Below are 22311 nucleotides of genomic sequence, written 5' to 3' on the forward strand. Positions count from 1 at the left end.
CTGGCAGCTGCACCAAGGAAAGGGGGGAAACCAAACCGAAGCCAAACTGAACCATCGACACGCGGCTAGAAACTATTTCAGTGAAGGACACCAGAGATACCGATAGAGAACACAGGAAAGTTGGACTTTTCACTCCATGACTGCGCTCGTCATGAGGATACACTTACCGGAGGATGGTATGGGGACGTGTGTGCGAGTCTCTGTGCGCGTGTGTGTGTCTGTGTATATCTCTATAATACATATATGAAAGGAAAAACCCATCAAAGGGAGGGCAATAGGTCTTACATGATCTCTGTTGCTTTATGTTTTAATTTAAGAAGTTTGTTTTCAAATAACCAGTACCAATTTACACGTTAGTAAAAATGGCTTTAAAATATGTATATATAAATATCTATTTTAAAACAGTAAAAAAATTTGTAGTTGTGAGATGCTCCCTGCAGACTTGCCTGTCTCAGCTTGCAGCTATGGATTTAAAAAAAAGGTCAAAAAAAAAAAAAAAGAGAAGAAAAAGAAGGAAAGAGGGAAAGAAAAGTAAATCTGCAAATGAAAAGTACGTACCTGGGAACTGATAGCTGTAGCTGGGGGCAAATCCAGGATATCCTCGGCCATATGTTGCAACAAAATTCGGGTAACCTTGATCACAGAAACGTGGGAAAAAAAGAAAAGAGAGACAGAGAGAGACAGAGAGAGAAAGAGAAATTTGAAGATTAGTAAAGGCTTTTTGTTTTTAAGTATAATGCAAAATGACACGGAGGATGTGTGAGACTTGATTTTACGGAAGGTTATTAATGCCCAAGATTTATTCTGCTCATGCAAAACTGCAGAAAGTTTCATGATTATCTCGAACAGAAGCATCTAGAGCTTGCCTGCCTGGCTTTGTGCATGAGACCTGTCACTCAGGTAATTAACATGCACTTTGGTATCTGAAGTCCAAGGACTGTGCGTACTTGTTAGCTGGAAGAGTAAATGCCAAATGCTAAGGCTAAACACATAACACCGGTTTGCTCTGACATTTGGAGAGCTTACAATGAATGTACTTTGCTTCAGAGCTATTGACAGTTGGAGATTAAGGTAGTAGTAATTCTTTATCCCAGGAGTGTGAAGGACAACAGTTAACACATCAAAGAGTTAGAGGCAGCAACAGCAATGAGACGGAGGGTCAAAGAGCTTTTAATTTTTCAGGGAAGCAAGCCCTAGGTGTGAGAACCGCTTCCCCCAGCTCTGTCTGAGGTACGCGCAGGAACGCATCCGCCCTCCGGCAGCTTTTGGAGTTCACCACGACCAAAGTACCCCTCGAGATCATTTTCTTAAGGAAGTTGCTGAAGTCAATGCACTGCGCAGCAACTCTGCCAGCGCTAATGCTGGGAGTGAAAGGGACTGCCGGAGGAGGGTCACCCTGGGAGGCAGTGGGTGCGGGAGGGTGCTTGGGTGGGCAGAGATACCACAGCTGTCAGCCCCGCAGGTGCTCGGCCAAGGGTCTCCCCGCCTTACACGTGCCTTGCCAGGACCACAGCGCCTAACTGGCACCCAGGCCAGGGGAGAGGGCTTTTACTCTGCAGGCAGCAGGAAAGTTTGTGTATCTGCTTGACTTCAATCTAGTCCCCAAACCGTGCGTGGGCTGCCAGCAGCCAAGGGGTCAGCCAAATTCACACCCTGGGATCCCCTCCTACTGTGTTTTCATCTCCCAGCCTTCATGCTCAACCGCTGTCCTCTCGGTCCCACCGTGGCTGCTCACCAACGCCACAAGTTGTCCTGAGCACTAAGGAGTTATCCTAAAATTGTACCTCACTTCTGATCCCCAGCATCCCCTTGCTTTGTCTTCTTACAGACAGGAATTACCCTTTGCAACTCCAGTGCAAGAGATGCTGCACAACGTTCCCCTGGACTGTCAGGGTCAGCCAGCCTGCCCAGACTCCTCCAGCCTCCAGGAAAGACCTCTCCAGATCCAGAAAACATCACAGAAGTTCACTGTCCCTCCATCAGTCAATGGAAATCTCAGCAGTGACAACAGCAGCAGCTTGGCTGGACCCTGAAAACAGTTGTAGCAGCCGAATGGTTCTGGGGGTGTCCCATCTCTGCTTTTATTTGTTCTTTAGTATCGTCCTACATCACACAGCTATCTTTCTGCTGCAGCAAGTCCCTCCTTTTCTGATTAGATTTATATATACGTATAATGTACTATTAATCATAATCTAAAACTGGAAGATAAAAATGCTTGGATGAATTCTGATTATGGGATTAGGCAGTGCCAGGGGAAAGCAGCCCTGCGATCCCCGGACAGCACGCTGCAGCTCTCAGCGGTATGTACACACTGCTTAGCCCTCGTGTATTTATTTCACAGCTCAACAGCTGGATTCCCTTAGAAATTAATCACCTCTGTCATTAAATCAGATCTTTCAGAGTTAAGCTTTACAAACCTTTTTTCCTATTTTTTTTAAAACAACAATATTGATAAATGGATTGTTTGCTAAGTAAGTAGCGCCATTAACACCCTGAGAGCTCCACCATGAAAAATCACTGCGGTGTCTGACCACAGCCCTTCTCCTTGCCAACTGGAATAAATTAAGTTTTATTCCAATTCGAACAGCTCTGAAGCAGATCTGTTGGCCTGGGGCCATCTGGGCCACAGGGAACCAATGTGCTGGGCCATGCCTCACGTCTGCCCTCGGGAGCGGGGCTGCAGATACAGTCCCCGTGGCTCCGGCTGGACCAGCACGGTGGTGAATGGCAGCTGCGGTGTTTTTGGAGTTGGCAGTCGGTGCCGGATGCTGCGTATTCCGTTGCCCTGCCCTGGGGATGCTCTGTGGGGTTGGGGATGCTTGTCCCGGAGTGGTTGCCTCTGAGCCCAGGGCAGCATGCAGCCCCATTCTCCTTGGCCAAACCCGGCCATGCCCAATGGCAGCGGCACCGGCGGAGCTGCCTGTGGGGCTCCTGCCTGCATTGCCAGTGCTCAACGCTCTCTAGGTCAGGCAGATGAAATCATAAATTTATAATACAACATTACTTCAATTTTCCTCTTCATTTACTGCTGCAGTGCCCAGCTCCGCTCTAACGAGTCAAAGCCCGATCCGTGCAGGGGAAACTGCCTGGCTGAATATCAATAGCGCATTAACACCATGCCCATGTAGATGCTTCATCAAGCCAAATTATGGCCATGCTGACCTACCCACCATTTCCATTAGATGCCATTCTCATCCTGCATTGGGCACCAAACAGTTTATTTGCTTCAGTAGTCCTGGGGAATGATCAATCTCTAATTATCCCTTGTTACTAAACTAAAAATCTAAGTTTTGCCTGGATTACCTCCTCTGAAGCGAGACCCTCCTGTCCGTGGAAGCAGAACTGAAACCAACAACCAAAACTGCTTTCACACCACCATTTCCAATCAGTTCCTGTCTCCGACATCAACATCAGCAGGTCCAAGGCAGCCACCCTGCGGGCTGGGTAAACATCCAGCCCACGTGCTGGAGCCTTGCAGAGCCCCATCGCGCAGCAGACCAGGTCCTGCCCTGCGCTGGATGCTCTATGGGCAGCCCTGGCCTGCGAGGAGAGAGCAGTGGCTGCTGGAAGCACCACGCTAAGCCGGCTGTCCTGCTCTTGGTAGACCCATGCAGCCATGGGTCCATTACCATCGCAGCGTGCCAGCAACCACTCAGTGTCGGGATGTCTCCCAGGGAAAGGCAAATGCTCTGCTTCCAGGATGAAAAAGGTAACACTGACCTTTTTACTTAGTGTCCCTGAAGGCATCCCAGCATTCCTGGTGCTAAAGCCCACTCTGGTGGGCCCATGCAAAAGCCCGAGTGCTGCAGGCATACTCTACAAGAGGGGAAACTGGGCAAATTGCCCTAACTTCCATTCTGCACAGGGTAACCGTGGCCCTCGAGACCCAGCAGCTTGCCACGGCATACGCACAGGGTCACAGGAAAGGCAGGAGACCTAAGCTGGACTCCTGACTCCCCTCCATCCCACCAGCATCTCCAGCAGGAGAAACGGCTTCTCTGCTCCAAGCAGGGAATTGTCCACAACCACTGAGTCAGGCTATAGAAATGTCCTTTCATCTTTAAATTTGGTGATCTGAGATGGACAAAGGTCATGGTTAATATGTGGGAACACTGAGCATGCTGGGGCCTGGGGACGTCTGCAAAATTAATTCAAATGCTCCAGTAAATGCATGAAAATGGTTGTCTCCCAGTCTTGCCCAGAACAAGGAACACCAGGTCCTTTGCAAAAAAAGGCACGGTCCTTCTGCCAAAGCATTGCCGCACGCTGCAACAGAAACGCTCAGGGGCTTGCTCAGAAGACCCTGACATAAAAACCTGTGGCATCAGGGAATGCAAACCAAAAATCCGGTTGTGATTTATAAAAACACAGGCACAGAGGTGGTCGGGTCACATACTAGGGAGCAGCTACGGGGAAGAAACACACCTACTGTAGAAGTTTCTTCCTTGGTCCAACAAAGCTGACCTGTCTCCTGCTTCAGAGAAATTAGAGAGCTAAGCTAACGCTGGCTGCAGCCGCGTTCATCAGCGATGGCTAAGGTGGGGGCTGCTGCAGGAGCCCCCGGGGGGTTCTGGCAAATCGTGCCAGCCTCCCGGGAAGCCTGTGCTAACCAAGGGCTCCCCTTCCTGAATCCCACCTCAGAGGCAGCTGCTACTCTATTAAACAAAGTCTGATGGAAAAAAGGAATGACTTTCTTTGAAGGGCACAAGCTTCTTTATGCATGAGTTCAGCCTACCTAGACTGAACGTGTGCAGTAATGCAGAGCCTGCTCTGCCTTGTGCGGTGCTATCAGCAGCCTGCTGGAGACTTTCTGAGATCTGGTGTTCAGATCAGACATCTTTTTGGCAGTCTAGGGGGATAAGCGTTATGGGCCGAGCTGTCTCTGGAGGGTTTTGCAAGTTAAAAAGAGCCCAACTTTAATATTAAACACCAGCAAGTCTAAGATGCCCGTCGCCATGAGCGCTGCGAGGCCCCGGCTCAGCTCAAACGGCACAGCAGTCACCTCCAGAGCCGGGCATCACTGCTGGGACCACCCCAAGGGCAGCTGCCACGTCCCAGATGCACAGAGCTGCTGCAGATGGGAGGGCAGACAGAGACGACCTGCTACGAATGCTGCTCCTCTGCTGCTCTCTTCTCTTCTTTTGTTTCAAGTTCTCCAGTTACAGACCTAAAGGGCGGGCAAAGAGCCGTGGGGCAATGCAGTGACACCTGCATGCCCTTGGGTGACAGGGCTGCTGGTTTGCACAACAGGAGACAGAGGCGAGGCTTCTGGGTGCACGGCAAGATCCTTGGCCACCAAACTGCTCCTGCTCAGCTGCAGATGTGTGTGCTGCCTGCTGGGGGGCATGATGCTTGCTCACGAGCATCCCTGGGGCTAGGGAGCAGCTCTTTTTCTCGGGTGGGCTGCCAGGGAGGGAGATGACTGGAACTGAAACCACTCCAGCCTGCTCCTTATGCAGAGTGGCTAATTAATGTCCCTGATTTCCCCTGAGACTGTGCGTGTCCCACCAGCAGACCGAGCCCGAGAGAGCCCAGAAGCATTCCTGGCAAAAGGCTCAGCCTGTGCTTGCTCGTGGAGTCAAAAAAATCCTTTCAGAACACTTTAATTTTGTTCCAATCAACCAAATCATCACAGAAGCGGCTGCCTACGCACCTTTAGACCCTGGCTGCTGCAGGCTCCTTGGGGAGGCTGTGATTAATGAAAAAGACCAACTTCCTTAATAGCTTTGGAGGGAGTCGCTCTCTGCTCTTTCCTTTGGGTTGTCTGGTGCGTTCGTTCCTCCGATTCCCTCCTCTGCCCATGAACGGCACCTGGAGAAGGTGACCTTGAACAAGGGCTTCTGGAAACAGGTATAAAAATCCTTCAAGAGCAGCCCCAGTTCCTCTGTCTCAGCCCAGCGAGGCATCTAAAAGGAGGAATAGGGTAGGGCTGAGACCAGCCTCCTGAGATCTCAGCAAAACACTTGGCTCCTGCAGACACCGCCTCCGGCAGTACGTTACTTTGTGCGCCTCGTCGTTTGATGGGTTAATTATGCCCCTTTCCCCGCGGGGACGGGCCCCTCTGCTGCGCAGCTGCTGGGGCTTGGGAAGGAGAGATTCGGGCCTCCCGCTGAGCTGCTGCCCATCAGCCTCCTTGAAGCCAACTCTTACAGGCAGCCTTTGAAAACCGGGATTTATAATGGCCATCCATCCAGCCTGGCTCTCACGTGTTGCCATTTCCTTGTTTAGCACTTAATTATTCAACACGGTGCCACCGTAGCACTTGGAAGATGAAAAAACAGCTAGAGCAGATAATGAAGCATCTGGCCTTCAACACGGATCAATCATTAATTCTGAGCAAGTCACCCTGGTTTGAAATCTAATAAGAGCATGTTGCGAGACCGGCCGGAGCAGAGCCGGTCGGGGTGACCTGACCCACCCCACCGCAGCAGGACGGGGATCTGCCAACAGGCAGCTGCATCGCTTGCTCTGTGCAGACACAGATCTGCTCTTTGGGGGCATCTTCTCTTACTTCTTACAGCTTGAAACGATCTTTTTCCAGAGAGGCAGCCCAGGTGGGAACGACCCACCCTGCACCCGAGGGCTGAATTTTCCCTTCAGGGCACTGGGGTGGACCCCGACTCCATTCACTCCTTGCCCGGCTGCGAGGAGAAGGGTTGAGGCCGCTCTGCCCGCGGTGAGCAGAAGAGGGGTGCTGCCCTGGGTGGTTTTACCTGCCCAGGGTGACCTGGGCTCTCTCCTCCAGCAGCCGGCTGAGACGGGGCAGCAAGGAGGCATGCACCACCTCCACCACCCCAAACCTCAGGCACCGCAAGCGGAAAGGAGAGAAACCGCAGAAATAAAGTGCTCAAGCACACTGGGCACAGGCAGGTAACAAAATCGCAGACTGTTTAGAACAAAATAAATATTTTAACCATAAAATGTGATTTCCAAACACCAAAGGGTGGATGGCGGTGGAGTGTGGGGACAGAAAAATAGACAGTCAACTGAAATAGCCGAATTACACATCCCAGAAACGGATTGGTCCAGCCACATGAACACAAGCACTGTTAATTCAGAGGTAAAGCAAACATGGCAGGAAAGTTCTCCCTATCAAACCAAGAGGTTCCTCAAGTCAGACACCGCAGCAGAACCACCTGATGCTCACAGAAACCGAGTCCTCTGAGCCTTGGAGTCCTCCAGCATCTCAGACAGCCCATGGAGCAGCTTGGCAGAGCTCAGGACAACTAGACACCAGCTTTAAAGGCTGGTTTTTGTGCTGTTTCTGGGATCATCTAAACTCAGGACAGGAAATTCTAAGTGTCCCAGAGAGGCCATGTACCAGGGATGCTAGCCCAGGAAAGGCTCGTTTTTGCTGGGGAACACCTCCCTACGCTCTTGCGTTCATGCATGCTTTAGGGCTACAGCAGGTGACAACCGAGGGATAGTACAGTGAAACAAGGAGAGCAGAAAGCTGAAAATACATGGTGTTTTACAAAAATATGTCGGCAATGGATCAGCAGCATTTTGGCTTAGTAAATCTGAGGACAGAGTATCAAGAGGTTGTCACATTATACAGAAAGAAGAACTATCTAGGCAGAAACAAATGAGAACCAATTATAACTAAACAGACCTCATGCACAAACAGAACTTCGCCATTAAATATAATTTATCCTGTTTAATTAGTATTTTCCAGACACAATACTCTGGACTAAAATACTGTTCCATCTCCTTCAAACTTGTAATTATTGTTGCGACCTACTCTTAGGCATCTCCCTGCTTTTCTCCAGCATGCCATTTAAGAACCAGCAAGATTTTCAATTATCTGTGCTGAACTGTCAAAGATACCTTTAAAAGAAGGAAAAAATGTGTGACTCAATTCCTCTAAAAAAGGGGAGAGATCATTTTTAGTCAGAATGAACACACTGCATCTTTCATCATTCTATTTTTGCGAGTAAAACAGGCTATTTAAAACATCCATTTAAATGCAAATTTTTATATTCCAGGAAGGAGGGGGGAGTTAATCATGTACCACAGACAGGATTATTTTCTCCACTCCACCCTTGCTAAAGTTTTAGACTCGCACCCACACAGGTGCAGGGATTTGCTCACCCCTATGGCTTAAGCGTTCAGAAATCAGGGAGACAACACGGGAGCCACTGGCTCTGGGAAACGTGCGGTGGCTACGGCACTTACCCAACATTCCCATCCCTAGCATAAAAGCGTCCATGGTATACGGTAATCCACGTGCCCTTCCTCTCGTCCCTGGTGGAAACATCACTTCTTTAGGTTGTGCTTTCTTACATTCTACCTATTGAGCAGAAACATGTACAAATGAGATGCAAATGAATTCCATGTAAATGTCAAATGCAGAACTGATCTACTTAAGGGGGAAGTTTTATTTTTAGCATTTGCCTCCCCACAACGCCTCCCCCTCAAAGGTGAACTTTAAGAATAGCGTAAATGGATTTAAAAGAGCAAACGTGTATGTCTCTTTAAACACACATAGCAAGACCCCACTGTAAAGATGACGGAAATGCTGATTTAAGAAGTTGCTGTGTTCCTGAAAGGAAAACCTGTGCTGTGCTCCCTCTCGATGGTACTCGCGGGCGTGGAATGAATGGAGGGGGGTCTCCAGCACAGCTCTATTGCAATCAATAACACAGAATGACTCTCGGTGATCATTACAAAAAGCTCCTTTTAGAAGAGGAATAAAGAATCAATATTTCTACCCAGGAGAAAATTTCTGTAAACCCTATTAATAAATGATCTGCATTCTTTCACCTCCAGTTACGCCCGCTGCCGTTCGAAGTTGCTTAATGCCCTTTGACCCACACCGAAAGCCTCCACCAACACCTTGTGGGAGGCAGCGACCCAGCCGAGCATGCTGCAGGACACCCAGGACCAGTCCCAGCACCGGCTGGTGGTCCTCAGCCTCTTTTTGGATGGGAAAGGGAGAAATAAAGCACTTCTCCATGTTCTCCAGCACTGACGACTCACTACCCCAGCAGACTGCCCCTCGCTCCCCTCTGCACCAGTGCTACAGCCGCGCTGGTGAGCTGGTCAGGAGCTAAGCAGAGTTACCCCATCCCGTTTCTAAGGCTCTACACCTCAAACCCTGCTCTGAGCAACAGCAAAATGAGCAGACAGGCAGCGTAGCCCTGCACGGGGTGTGGGATGCCCCAAGCTGCTGCCTGCCCCACCCGTAGGGATTGCACAATGAGAATTGCTGGTCTAAGGGTAAGGGTCTCGGGCTGAATCCAGTGGTTTGAGCTTTATGCCTCTAACTGTTCTTCAACCAGTTCCTTGATCCTCTTGGCAGATTTATGCTCTCCCTAGCCCTTGCCTGGCCAGATCGGAGCACAAGCAAGGGTGCTGCATGCCAGGGCCCTGTTCCCAGCACACGAGGTGGCCCAGGCAGCCCCACTGCCCTCAGTGCTCCTGTCCCGGCCGTGGCACTGCCAGCTGCATGCAGGGGCTCAGGAATGGGGCTGCGTGCCGTGAAGGACTAAGAGGTCGTGTCTCCCATGTCACCTCCATCACTCGCACAAGCAGGCAAAGGTGGGCGTGCGCCCCGTGTGCAAGCAGGCGACTGCCCCAGGCAAACCCGGGGACGTAGGATAACACGGCTCAACGTCTCTGTGCCTAACAGCCCCATCAGTGACTGTGTATTCATTGTCTTATGAAAACCAACCGCCTGTTCCTAGGCAACCCGATCAACGAAAATTTCAGGTTTATACAATTTTCATTTAGGTAACATAAAGGTTAACTGACTGTAATGGGAGTATTTTAAACAAAACCACCTACTCCTCCCCTTTCTGCTGCAAACCTCCGCAGACCGTATTTACTTGCTTGCAACACTTCCCGAAGCTACAATACTCAGACACTGCCAATGCTGCCAAAACACATACTTCTTGCAAACAAATTGCCCCAGCTCAGTGAAGTTTGGAGCAAAATTCTTCTGGAGTTCATCTTTTGCTGCTTTATTGCCAAGAAGTATTTGGGCCCTTGGAGGAGGCAGCGGGAGAAGGGCAGAGAGGGACGAGGGATGGCTGGAGCAGGGAGGTGTGTGTGCACAGGCTGGATGCTGCTGTGCAAGGGAAACAGGGCAAACGGGTGAGCAAGAGAGGTGGTGAAGACACCCACTCTCCAGACATCCCAAAACTTGGGCACAGCCATAACAGGGCCAGCGATTGCCTCCGTCTCATCTTCAGTGCTGTCGGGGTACCAAGTTCTCTGGGAAATATCCCCCTAAGAGCTGTGGCGAGGACCGGTGTGTCCTCCAAGTGGGACCCCCAACCTCCACACACCCTGTCCCCCACACACCCACTGGCTCCCACGGACACGTGATGGGGCAGACACGCTACTGGGAGTGCAATGATGAGCACCACGGTGCCCCGTAGGGTTCCCAGACCCTGATGTTAAGACAAAAACAAAAAGAAAAGGGAACAGAAAGCTTCCCATCATGAATCTGTCGCTCGCATGCTGAAGTGCTGCCATTGGAGCAGGGCTGGGGATGAGGACTGCGCAGGGTGTGCGTGTCCAGTGCCAAGCTCCATCACTGTCCCGTGGGGACAAAGCCTTTGGAGCCTGAGTGTGAGCCCTAACAGTGTGTTTCAGTGTAATTGGGCTGTGTGTCCCCCCCGAAACCTCGGTGCCCACAGCCAGCAGCCTGCTGCTACCTCCTCTCTCCATCAATCGCCCCCGAGGGACACAGCGAGCCCCAAATGCCGAGCACCAGCATCAGCATCCCTCCCCGCTGCCCCGCACGCTGCTACGGCACCTCAGCAATAGCTCTGAAACTGTCCTTTGCTTATTTTTAATCAGAGGGGCATTTAATGGGAGTATGCCAATCTAATTTCTCCAGCCAAATGACCGGGGGTGAGCACAGAAGTGTGTCATTTCATTTCACAACCACATTTTTCCAGGTTCGCCACCACTCCAAATGCCACGGCGGCATTGGTTACACCTCGCAGCCGCTCGTGCTGCAGACAGTCAGGATGATGAAAACAATCTAGCCTGGCTCGACGGACAATTAACAGGAAAATGAAGTTTGGATTAGCACCGTTAGAAACAATAACCCAGTAATTAGCTTTTGCAACCACAAAACAGCCTACCGCTGCTCTCTGAAAGACTGGCGTAATTTATGATTTTCACAGCACATGAGGACATAAAGGGAATGGCAGCAAGCTGCAAAGAAGTTTTAACTGGGATTTAAAGGGGAAGAAAAAGTCACCAGTAGGAAAGAAAAATAATTCCTAAGCCTTTGTAAACAAATATACCCCATATCGAAGGCAAAAATACTCTCTGTTATCCAGCAGAGACTCTGTTTCCCTGGGAGGGATGACATGCAAGAGACCTGACCAGGAGTCCCCACCCCACCCTGCCATCCCTTGGGAAGAGACTGCATGACCCCCCCGCCAGCACCTCGGGTGGGTTTTTACACTCCCCATTCAGCACCGTCAGGCCGTGAAGCGCTCTGCGGAGGCTGCCCGCGCACCATCCCATAACCAAACGGGGCGAACGCGGCCATGGGAGGTCAAGCACCATGTTAGCAGACTGGAGGGGGGCTTGGCTGCTGCCTCTTCCCCAAGAGAGCCTGCAAAAGCGGAAAAAAAGGGGCCAAGGCAGGTTTTCCGCAAGAAGCCAGCCCTCTCCTCCATGGGGAATGGGATGGAGATGGCTGTAACCATCCCACAGCCACCGTGAGGGTAACACCCTGGAGGCAGCAGGGATGTCAGACACATGCTGGCAAAGAGGGATGTGCCGCGGGGCTTCTCCGAGGGGGAATACGTCGGCATTTCTGAGTCAGTGCTCACGTGTGTACCGAATCACCACCAGGAGCCCACCTGACGTGGGTACTTTGTACATAAATCTGGACCTTGCACAAACTTTCAGGTCAGCATTTCTGTAAATCTTAATAATTTCCAGATTTTTTCCACCTCCCCTGCATGAGGGATGTGCTTCACTTTCAGCAGCCTAACAAAGAAAGTTTTAACTCTAAGGCTAAAAAAACCCAAAAGAAGGCAGGGAAACTAAAATTCACTATTTTTGTTTAGTCTAGTTTGGAGAATTAACCTTACAGTGGGGTACTCTTGGGTCAAGCTGAGCAGTCAAAGTCACTAGAACCCAGGACAGCTGAGATGGGGAGTGAAAAGCCTCTTATACCCAGCACAACAAAACAGGCTGTCAGCTCTCAGCACCAGGATGTCTCAAAAACCCATGGCTAACAGCTTTCCAGGGAAACCAGGGCTATTTTGAGGAAAGCAAAATGTGCACATATTCACAATGCACAAAAAACCCATTTTACCACCCAGAGACAAGGCAACTTTGTCTTGCCAGCAACGTGTGATTCACAGTGAGTTGAGATTTGATTACCTTGGGGAGGCCATGTCATTCGTGCCACAGCAAGCCAAAACTATCACTCCTCTAACAGACAAAGCTGTATTTGCCTGTCCCTGATGCAGAGGCCACGCCAGGCAGCAGAGGAAAGGTTGTAAGGGTATTTAAACCCCCCATTACATCACTGACAAAGGTGGGGTGGGGACAACGGCATCAGATCACATCACCCTCACTCCTGCAATGAGTCCTCTGCAGAGAACCTGCCACCATGACCATCAGCCTCTTCGCATGACAGTGCACATATATGCTATGCCCATATATGCTCTCGCACAACCACCAGCCATGCGTCAGGCTCCAGCTCCACAAGCTGAAGGAGTGATCCTACAGAAGGGAACAACGAGCAGGGACACTCTCCTGTGATGGCAACCAGACTCCCTGAAGCCAGGCTCACTTCCAGCCTTGGTGCCCGTATGGCCCCTTCACAATGACAGCTCCCTTTTGGGAGGTCCTACAGATGTGTCAAATGAAGGGACAATCCCAGCTCCAAAGAGTTTCCCAAGGATTGCAGTAGGGTATCAAACTGGAGCTTCCACATGTAATTTCTGGCCACTAGAGGTTGTTTCTTAACCCTCTTGTTACCTGCTCTGGGTGTAAAACAAGGATTAATGCCCACATGGAAGGGTGGGAGAGCTGCAAGGTGTGATGAGCTTGTGTGCTTTGCAGATCTGGGACAAAAGCATCAAAACATGCTTACAGCAATGAAACAGCTTCCTCACGAGGGAAAATGGTGATTTCTGGACCCAGACCAAGCATGTGTCCAGAAGCAAATCTCTCATGTCCTGTAATTTTGCCTTCTGGGCAAGCCAATGCCACACCTCATTTTCAGCCCCACACCCGCTCCCTGACCCAGAGCTTCGCATGCAGAGCTGTCAGAGTCATTTGGTCAAGCCTCCCCAAAGACATCTGCTCCAGAACCAGCTACTACAACACCCCAAACGCCTGCAAGCCCAGGGTCACACCTGTAAACAGCTGAGCAGCACGACATGTGTCCCTCCCAACAGAGCCAGCCAACCCGCTGTCACCACCAAGCCACCATGGGGAGAGGCAGCAGGATCATGCCCAAGGCCCAACAGCACATCTGGGCTTGACCTCTGCCGCCCATGGTACCCAGCTGGCGAAGGACCCAGCGGCTTCTCAAAACGTCCGTGCAAGGTTGGAGGTGGTCTGTTGGCTGCATGTCGTGTCTCCTCTGCTCCCGGTTACTGCCAGCACCTCAGACACCAGTGGTCTTGCGCGCCTTCCTGCCTTCTGCACACGGTGCGCAGTTTGGGCTTTCCAGGAAGGGAGGTGCCTTGGACTACGAAGTATTTGGATGAAAACCCAAAGGCATGTGGTGTGTGACATACACCATGTCTAAAACATCACCACAACACAGCACAGGCTGCCAGTCCATGGAGCAACCTGAAGAGTCCTGACACATTAAAAAACCCCACAGAAACCACATAATCCCACCATGGGAGGAAGAACCAGCCACAGGTGCTATGCAACGTCAGAGCCTATTTTAAAACAGCTGAACATTTTTGTCACTCACTCCAGTGTCTCACTTGAGATCCTGACTTCAGTGCAGAGTGCCTGGGCCAGGCTCAGCTCAGCACACCGCTCGCCAGCACTTGTCCCAGCCTATCTGTGATGTCAACGACGCTATCACAGCGGGATGTAGCAGAAAATAAATTACTCCACTGCATTTAATTTCCAGCTACTTTTGCACACCCGTAGAAAAACAGGTTTCTCTTTGCAAAGCAGCCTGCTCCTGTCAGAGGAACAATATTCTGGGAGTAGCTTGTTTGAGTTTTAGTTGTTCCCCCCCACAATGTCTGAAAAGCATCTCTGGCCTCCCACGTAAATTCCAAGTTTCATTTATTAGATACCTCACCGGCATTTTCACTTTCACACTGCTCGTTTAATATTACATCTGACATTCTAAGCTTTATGGATGGCAACAGAAGCAGAATGGGTGAGCTAAAAATAGCCTGCCAGGGAGGCTAGAAATAGGCTCGTGAACAACAGGGTAGCCCTGCTACCCTGTGCTTGCCCCCGTGTTTTGGGGAATGACAGAATTCAGGTGATGAGAAAGAGCTAGCTCAGGGCGAGTGGGTGCCCGCAGAGCCATGGATGCCCCAGCCGAGCAGCCGGGGGATGGGGTGGGGATGGGGCGTCCCTGTCCCAGCTCCCCAAGCAGCTGCAAACCCCATCGCTTCGAGCTGGGGCAGCGAGAACCCGGCCCCTTCGCAGCTCAGTGCTACGGGGGTAGCTGTTAAAAACGAAGCAGGAGTGGTCAGTCTCCGAGGGTGCTGCAGAAACTATGTGCCTAACTCTGACCCCCAGCCAGCCGCGTGTCACCTCCGGCCACCTGCACCAACTCAACATCACACACGCGTGGCACAAGCCCTCCTGCCCCTGCACGGGTTTGGTACTTAATCTACAGGCACACCAGCAACACGATGAGTCAGTCCCAAGGCAGGATCAAGTCTCATCTCCTCCCTTGTGGGCTGCTTTTAAAATTAGTGCTGTAGAAGCGACAAGAAGAGAATGCTCAAAGCGTCGTGGCACACGGATCGTGCATCAAGCAGGCACAGGGCGCCGGGAGGAGTATCTTCTAATTATGCACCCCAAGGAAACACCAACAGCCTACACTGTTTCTGTTCCTCTTTGTGATGTTCCTTGAACGTTTTTGCCCTGTCCCATCCTCCGCTGCTGTTACATTCCCGTGCAGCCTTTCATCCGGGAAGAAACCCTCCCAGCAACTCTCCCACCTCTCCTCCCCTAGCAGGGGTCTGTAAACAGCTGGCTAAGGCTTTTACGGCACAGGCGTGCAGATCCTGCTGGGAAGCATCCAATGATGCGCTCTGCCCCGCTGCCAGCTCCGCTCCTGCTGGGACATGCCCCCACCCTGCTGCTCCTTCCAGCCGACATCCAGGGCAACGCCGGGCAGCGCTGATGGGCGCCAGGCGAAGGCTGAGCCTTGCTCCAGAGAAAAGCCCACTGTGTGAAATAATGAAACCTCCGGAGCATGACGTGACACGCACCCGCCCGCGATGAAGCTGTAGGAAAATCCCATAGCGCAGCACTGCGGCTCTTCCCCCTCAGCTGACAAATCTTACCCAAATTTACATTCCAAGCGTTTCTAGGTTGTTGCTGGGCCTGTCGTCTGGATGCTGGGGTGGGGGTGGTTGGGGTTTGTTCTTTTTGTTGTGTTTTAGGGCAGATGAATCAGGATTTATTAATTATACAGGGGAAGAAGCCTCTCCCCCAACACGCAGGTATCTCGGGCGAGGTACTGCTGCTGGCAGGTAAGAAACCCCAGACGCAGGAGGATGCGGAAGCAGTGAGATGCTTGGACAGGGCAGAGGCAAAGCCTGTGGCACCCATCCCAGCTGGAGCCAGCAGCTTCCCACTGGGCAAGGGGAGCTGCCCCAGCCCAGCCCTGCCCTCCCACCACTCGGCTTGCCAGGGGGACCCTTGCTTTTTATTTCAGATGCATATTGCAGTGAGGAACAATATGAAGAGTATTATTTCAGTGCCCTGGGAAAAATTAGCAAGTCAAATATTGAATCAGGCCTCCAGCATATGCCAAGGAGATTGCTTTGATCTTATCCACACTAAAAGCTCTATTATTGAATTTAAAGTCTGTGAACACATATCAGACCGATATACAATGCATATCTGAATACACATTTGAGAAGCAAAGGATGTTTTGACAAAGGGAAAAAGAATATTTTAGCTGAAAATATCAAAGTTACTGCATCAATTGAAATACAAATGCCCTTTTTCATCTGGCTCAGTGGCTTTACTGACAGGGCAACTCAGAACCTGGGACCTGACTGTCATTTGGGAGACACTTCATCCAGGTCTGGCTCCTGGGTTGGGCCCGGGTAGAAAAGGCTTGCAGCTTCATGGCAGAGCGCCATGACTTCCCAGGGGACAGCAGGCAGCAGTGGCGTCAGCAGCGTCAGGGCCCGGGAGCTTGACCAGAACAGCTATTTTTGGAGCAGATGGCCTGTAACAGCTACCCCAGTCCACTTCCCCCCCTTGAAAATCCCCAACGCAGCACTTCGGCAGCTGCCACGGCTCTTCCCAAGTGCAGGGGGTGGAGGAGGGCTTCTCCAAGGCTGCTCCAGGCTGAGCAGGTTGATCCACACTATCTCCAGCCCTTTGGCTTCCCACATCAAAATCTGCTCCAGGGCAGCTGCCTGAGCCTGAAGACAACACCTCTGCTCATGGGGGGAGAGACACCCATGCTGACGGCGAGGGGACAGGAGAAGTGCCCAAGCAAGGCCAAGGGTCAGCGACACCTCCGCCCAACTCATCTCACACAGAAGGTTGTCCCAAAGGGCCACCACCCAGGCATGGCACGCATCTGTGACCGAGAGCGAGAGCTCGCTGGCACTGACATGCGCCACCCAACAAAACCAACTTACCATTTTATTATTGATTTCGTGGAAATGAATTTCACAGACTTTTTCCACCACGTCTTCGTTTTCAAAAGTTACAAAGCCAAATCCTGTTCAATAAAGAAAAAAAAAGGGGGAGGGGAAAAAGAAAATATTATTTAAGTTAAACGGATTTCATTTTAATAAAGCACTGCTTAGCTATTGGGACTTTGGAAAACTTTCATAAAACTATGCATGTGTAAATACACCTGCTGTCTGTGGAGCTGCTGCTGAACTTATTATAGACTAAGGGAGGGAAGAAGCAATGTCTCAGGGAAAATTAATATGGTTCTGTTCCAGCTCTTCCATAGGATTTAATGGAGAATTAAAACCTCCCTATGGATTTTTTGATCCATCCTGCAGAATTTAATGGATAGTTACACCCTGGTTACATGATGGCTCAGAAGCTACAATAAGACCATATTTTCTTTTACACCTTATAGGTTTTTAAGACCAATCTCTACAAAACCCAATTATATTTCTATGGAACCGTATTGATTTTATCTCTTGTTTAATTCCATGGGACTTCTCCATTAGAGCTGACTCATTACATGACCCCAAAAAAAAAAAAGAAATCGGGGAAGACAGAAGATGATTCTTCATTTACCCCTCACTAGCCCTAGAGAGGGAAAAAATACCAAGGCTTCTCCAACCATGCAGCAGCACTTTGTGTTCCCATTTGCTTTCAGCAAGCAGCAGACGCCCTCGCTGCTGCGTGCAGCCACCGCAGCTCGGTCCCGTGCGGATGCAGCCGGCCCCACAGGTCAGCCAGGCTCCGGAGGTGGTTATTTGTCCCCTTCTTCCTGAATAACTTCCTCTAATACCTCATCAGGACATCCTGAAGCCTCCAAGAAAGCATTATGTTTAAGGCCTCTGATCTAATCATCCCTCTCTTTGCCACTGCTGCTTCAAAGCAGGATTTGGGCTGATTTAGGGTTGTTTGATGCCTGCTGCCCACCCGTAGCTGTGCGCTGCATTCGCTGTGCTGGGGCCATGCAGCTGCAGCCACACTGCACTGAAGAACTCCGGCAGCCCACCACAGCGATACACAGCGATGTTCCCTGCTCAGTCCTTAAAAAAACCCAAAATCAAGCTAACAAACAAAAAACCAACCCAATGCACTAGGCTTCTGGCAAAGGCTCAATGAGTCAACATCGACACCAATTAATTTAATGAAATCTTAGAAAGGTAACAACAGGATGAACTTCATGCCTCAAACTGCACTGAAAATCCACTCTGGTGGACTCAACGCTGGTGAAAGGGCACGTGACGTCTTCATCACACCAGGCTGTGAGCCAAAACCGAGCTGGAGCTGGGGCATCCCCACAGCAGCCCTCCGCCCTGGCTGAGCGACGGGGAATGAAGAAGCAGGGGAAGCCAGAGCTGCCAAGCCTTATTTTCCGTGAATAGTTTTGCCTGGTGATCATCCCTCTGCTCCACCCTGCACGATGGGAGAACAATTTTGTCCTTGCTGACTTGGAAGGAGCTGGCTCCCATCTGCCACTGGACATGTGTCTGTCTGTCCCACCCTGCCCATCCCACCCTGCCCTGCCCATCGCAACCAGCTGGAAACATGGGGGTGAAGCCCCATCTCAAACCCATTTTGCTCCCAACACTTCCCGTCTGCAATTAGCATCTTCCAGCGCTGGGTCTGCTCCCCTTCCAGCAGTGGTCGCATCCTGCTGGTCCCAAGTGCCACCCCCGACCTGCTTCCCCTGCCAGCCCCTGCGCTCCCAGCCAGCACCCAGCATCAGGCACTCTCCGTGCTGGGGTCCCAAAGCTCTGTAATTTTAACAGCATGCTAGGTTTGATTTGATAGGGCACAGGAGGAAATACTAAAACTCCATGAGTTTTTGGCAACCTATAGTTTGCAGGCTACAATATTTGGAGCTGTAATGTGCATTTGACATCTCTTGCACTGGCCGAGGAGAGGTCCAAGCAGCTCCCAGATGGTTCCTTCGGGAATGTACACTAGAGGTAGGAATGGGGAATTCTCCCATCCCTCTGTGGACCTCTTCTTGGGAGGAAAAAAATCCTGAAGTAATTTCTAGATTTCCTCAAGGAGTAAGATATCATCCGACAGCACATCACACTCAAACCCAACATTATTTTACTTTGCACTTAGAGCATGTAGAAGCTTGAAGCATTTTACTTAAGTCTCCCATTTGCCTCCTAAATTACTTCATTTAAATCTGCCTTAAACAAACCTGCAGTTAAAACTAAAATTTTTGTGGTTAACTGGCTGAGCGTGGCATGCCAGGAATCCCAGAGCACGCTGCCTCGGGCCGTTACTGGAGCTGGGACCAGCTTCCTCCAGTGCAATGAGATGGCCAGTCTGGGTCTGCAAGTCATTAATAGTTTAAGCACCAGCAACATCTTCATCATTAGTAACTCATTAGCGAGTTCTGCAGTTGAGGATTTCTCTTTCAACTTTTGTCAGGTCTGGCTGCCAGGATGGAGGAGAGAGAGGGAATTTAGAGGAGATTAGCCGTAATATGCATAACACCACAAGAAAGCCCACTGAAATCATTACACGTTTGGACTCAGAAACAAGTTTCCTATTCTCATCCTCCTCCATATGGCTTAAACACAGGTTTATCAAGAAATTATTTCTCTGATTAAATCAGATAGCCACCCAGCTTTCTGTATTTACAGATTTTATAACAAGAGTAAAATAACAATCCAGAGGTGTCAACATTCATTTGCAGAATTTTAAAAGATCTATGCTGCTTTGGACAGGCCAGACTAGCTGGTTTGGCAAGAAAAAAAAGACATGATTTGGTCTATAAGAAAACCCAATACCATCTTTTACTCCTTCCGCTCTGGAGCCGGCAGACGGGCAGGCTGGGCAGCTCCAGCGGGCCAGGGGCTGGCAGGTTCAGGCACTCACTCCGTAGCTGAAGGCTCACAGTACTTTACCTTTAGGCTTACTGACATCTTTAACTGATTGGAAAGCAACCAGGGGATTTTAACCTGCACATATCCAGGCACTTAAAATCCATAGGATGTTATTCAAGAGATGCTACTGCTCCTTAAATGAACAACCCCCAAGAGATCGTAAGAACTCATAAAATGACCGGTAATGGGTCTTCTTTTGTTTCACTTTCTGAATATCAGATTCCAACTTTTAATAATTGCACACACACACAAATATTACTGCATGCATGCCTTATTAGTTAGCATAATGAATACACGCTCCTTTTTAAATTACCAAAACTCCCAGAAACCTTCCTGGACTAAACAGACAATTATTTCTTCTGAGAGGTACTAGGAGTCAACAAAAAAAGGTTCTCGGAAAGTGTATGAAAAAGATTAACACAAAACAAAGAAGGCTGCTTAAAATGGTGACATAAATAGGATTCCGGTTGTCAAGGAGCACACATTTTAAAATGAAATTATACTGTATCCTTCTGAATGAAGCTATTATTGGAAGCTAACAAGCTCTATTTAAGAGATAAGCATTTAACAGAGTCAAACAGTTGGGTTTTTTATTCAAATGAATAAAACTGAATATTCATTTGAATAATCTTTTCTGTAAAAGAAAAGACAAAGAAGAGGGAAAAAATAAAGTAAGAGGCAAACAGATGCCCCCAGACGAGAGGTTCCAAGCCAAGTGAGAGGTTCCAAGCCAAGCGCAATCACTAAAGGAAGCTGAGACGTATTCATGACCTTCAGGTGAAAAACCCTCCTTTGGCTTAGGCTCAGAAGAAGAAGTCATTCCACACAGCTCACCGGCACACCGACGGGCACCGTGAGGCACCGAAATGGCGTCGCCCAGAGCCCAGGGGGGCCTGGGGCGGGGGAGAGAGAGTTGGCTGGGCTTGCGGAAGGGGCTGGCGTCCGCACGTGTGCCACTGCCAGAGACGGTCTGGGCAACGGAAGGAGATGGAGGGGGCTACCCAGCCCAACAGCTGCTTTGCAACGCCCACGTGAGAAAGCCCAGCAACCTGAGCAAGTCTCATGGCTGGTGTGCGGGCGGCCCGCTGGCACGGCGCAGCCGGTGCTACCTCTGCTCAGGGTCTCTCTTCCTCCAGATGTCAGACGGCCTCCGGAGCTGCCCCTCTGCTCTTTGCTGGGTTCACCTGCTCCCCCCAGCCCCCTGCGTCTGACGAGAAGCCGGGCTTTTCCCTGGGGCCTGCCTTTTCAGAGAAGTGGCTGAAGATTTCCCCCGCCATCACCTGCCTTCCTCGTCCCTGAGTGCATGTCAACACAGAGACACTCGGGACACCGAGCAAGCCCGCCTGTTGTACCCTCTGCTCCCCACAACTGCCCTCACAGCTGCTTTGTAGCTTCCAGTCATCCCGTCCGTGAAGACGTGGAGATGCCGATGTCTCATTTCAGAGGGGTGAGGATGAAGGCTGGGGCTTGCACGCTGCTGAGGAGGACAGCAGAAGTGCCACCCAGGCAGATGCCAGGGAGATCCCCTCCAGTCTGACTTCACTGCCTCCTGTGGCAGTGGATTCTGGTGAAAGGATGGCTCATTCCAGCATCCCACGGTGTTGCGGGGTCCTCCGCGGCGCTGACGGCCACGTGGGCAGTCAGTCCGCTCCAGCCTGGTCCATCTGTGGAATGGCTCATGCCCACAGCAACACGTGGTGGGCACTGAACCTGAGTCCACATCTTCAGGTGACTTACTTCACATGCTGGGACTTTCTGCATCTGCTAATTAAAAACTAAAATATTTGGGGGAGGTATACCAGAGGAGACAGCTGCCTTCAGCTGAAGTGAAACAAGTCGGAGGTATTTGGTCCCCCCACAGACCAGATCTGGCTGACAGGATGGTGCTGCTTTTAACAGTGACTCACAAAAGGGGATTTTTTTTTCTCTAGGAAACAGATACAAATGTATTATTCACAGGGGAAGGAAAATATGGTGAAATCTCAAGTATTTGGATAACCCTGAGTTCCCCTGGAAATATTTCCAACGTGCCTGCAGATGCCAGCCCAGACACTTGACATCCAACGGCGCAGGACGGATCCTCTGATACACCTTTGTTACACCAAAAAGCCTTCTTTGATCCAGAGCCTTGTTCAGCCAAGGAAGTTGCCCAGGCCTGTGGGTGGATGACTGTATGCAGTAAAGCACTTTTCTGCCATAGCATTCCAGAAATAAGAGAAACATCATTCAGAGAAAGTGATTGAAACCATTAAAAAAAAAAAGCTTAAAAAAACCTGGTAGAAGCCATAAATTGTATTAAGAAGCTGTGCTAAAGATACCAAATGTCAGTGCTCATGTGTGCTGCATTTTGGGATTTTTCCCACTTGAACCAACTATATTTCACACCTTTGTTGTCAACTTGAGAGGTTTTATGCCAACCTCAGTAAAATATAGCTGAGATGACGACACCACTGCTATGAAAGGCATCCACTTCCTCTTGCTAGCTGGCAGCACCTTTTCCACAGCCCGGGCTTTAGCCACGTGTACGGCGACAGATACTGCAGCTGTGCGTGCACACACGGAGGACGTCACTCCTCAGCAGCGCTACACGAAAGCAGCTTAC

The 22311-nt window shown here is 50.3% G+C and overlaps 1 protein-coding gene across 1 annotated transcript in view; it reads right to left on the reverse strand.

The window, feature by feature from the left end:
- The window catches only part of LOC104506404 (RNA-binding protein Musashi homolog 2-like), a gene marked incomplete at its 5' end in the record, with an annotated part of 63417 nt that overhangs the window by 2946 nt on the left and 38160 nt on the right, over positions 1-22311 (reverse strand). The window contains 3 exons of the mRNA XM_010147340.1: positions 559-633; positions 8176-8290; positions 16800-16882. Of these exons, the coding sequence (XP_010145642.1) occupies positions 559-633; positions 8176-8290; positions 16800-16882 (273 nt within the window). The remainder of the gene's footprint in view (positions 1-558; positions 634-8175; positions 8291-16799; positions 16883-22311) is intronic.

Source organism: Eurypyga helias, unplaced genomic scaffold (assembly GCF_000690775.1).
Source record: "Eurypyga helias isolate BGI_N326 unplaced genomic scaffold, ASM69077v1 scaffold27082, whole genome shotgun sequence".
Lineage (NCBI taxonomy): Eukaryota > Metazoa > Chordata > Aves > Eurypygiformes > Eurypygidae > Eurypyga > Eurypyga helias.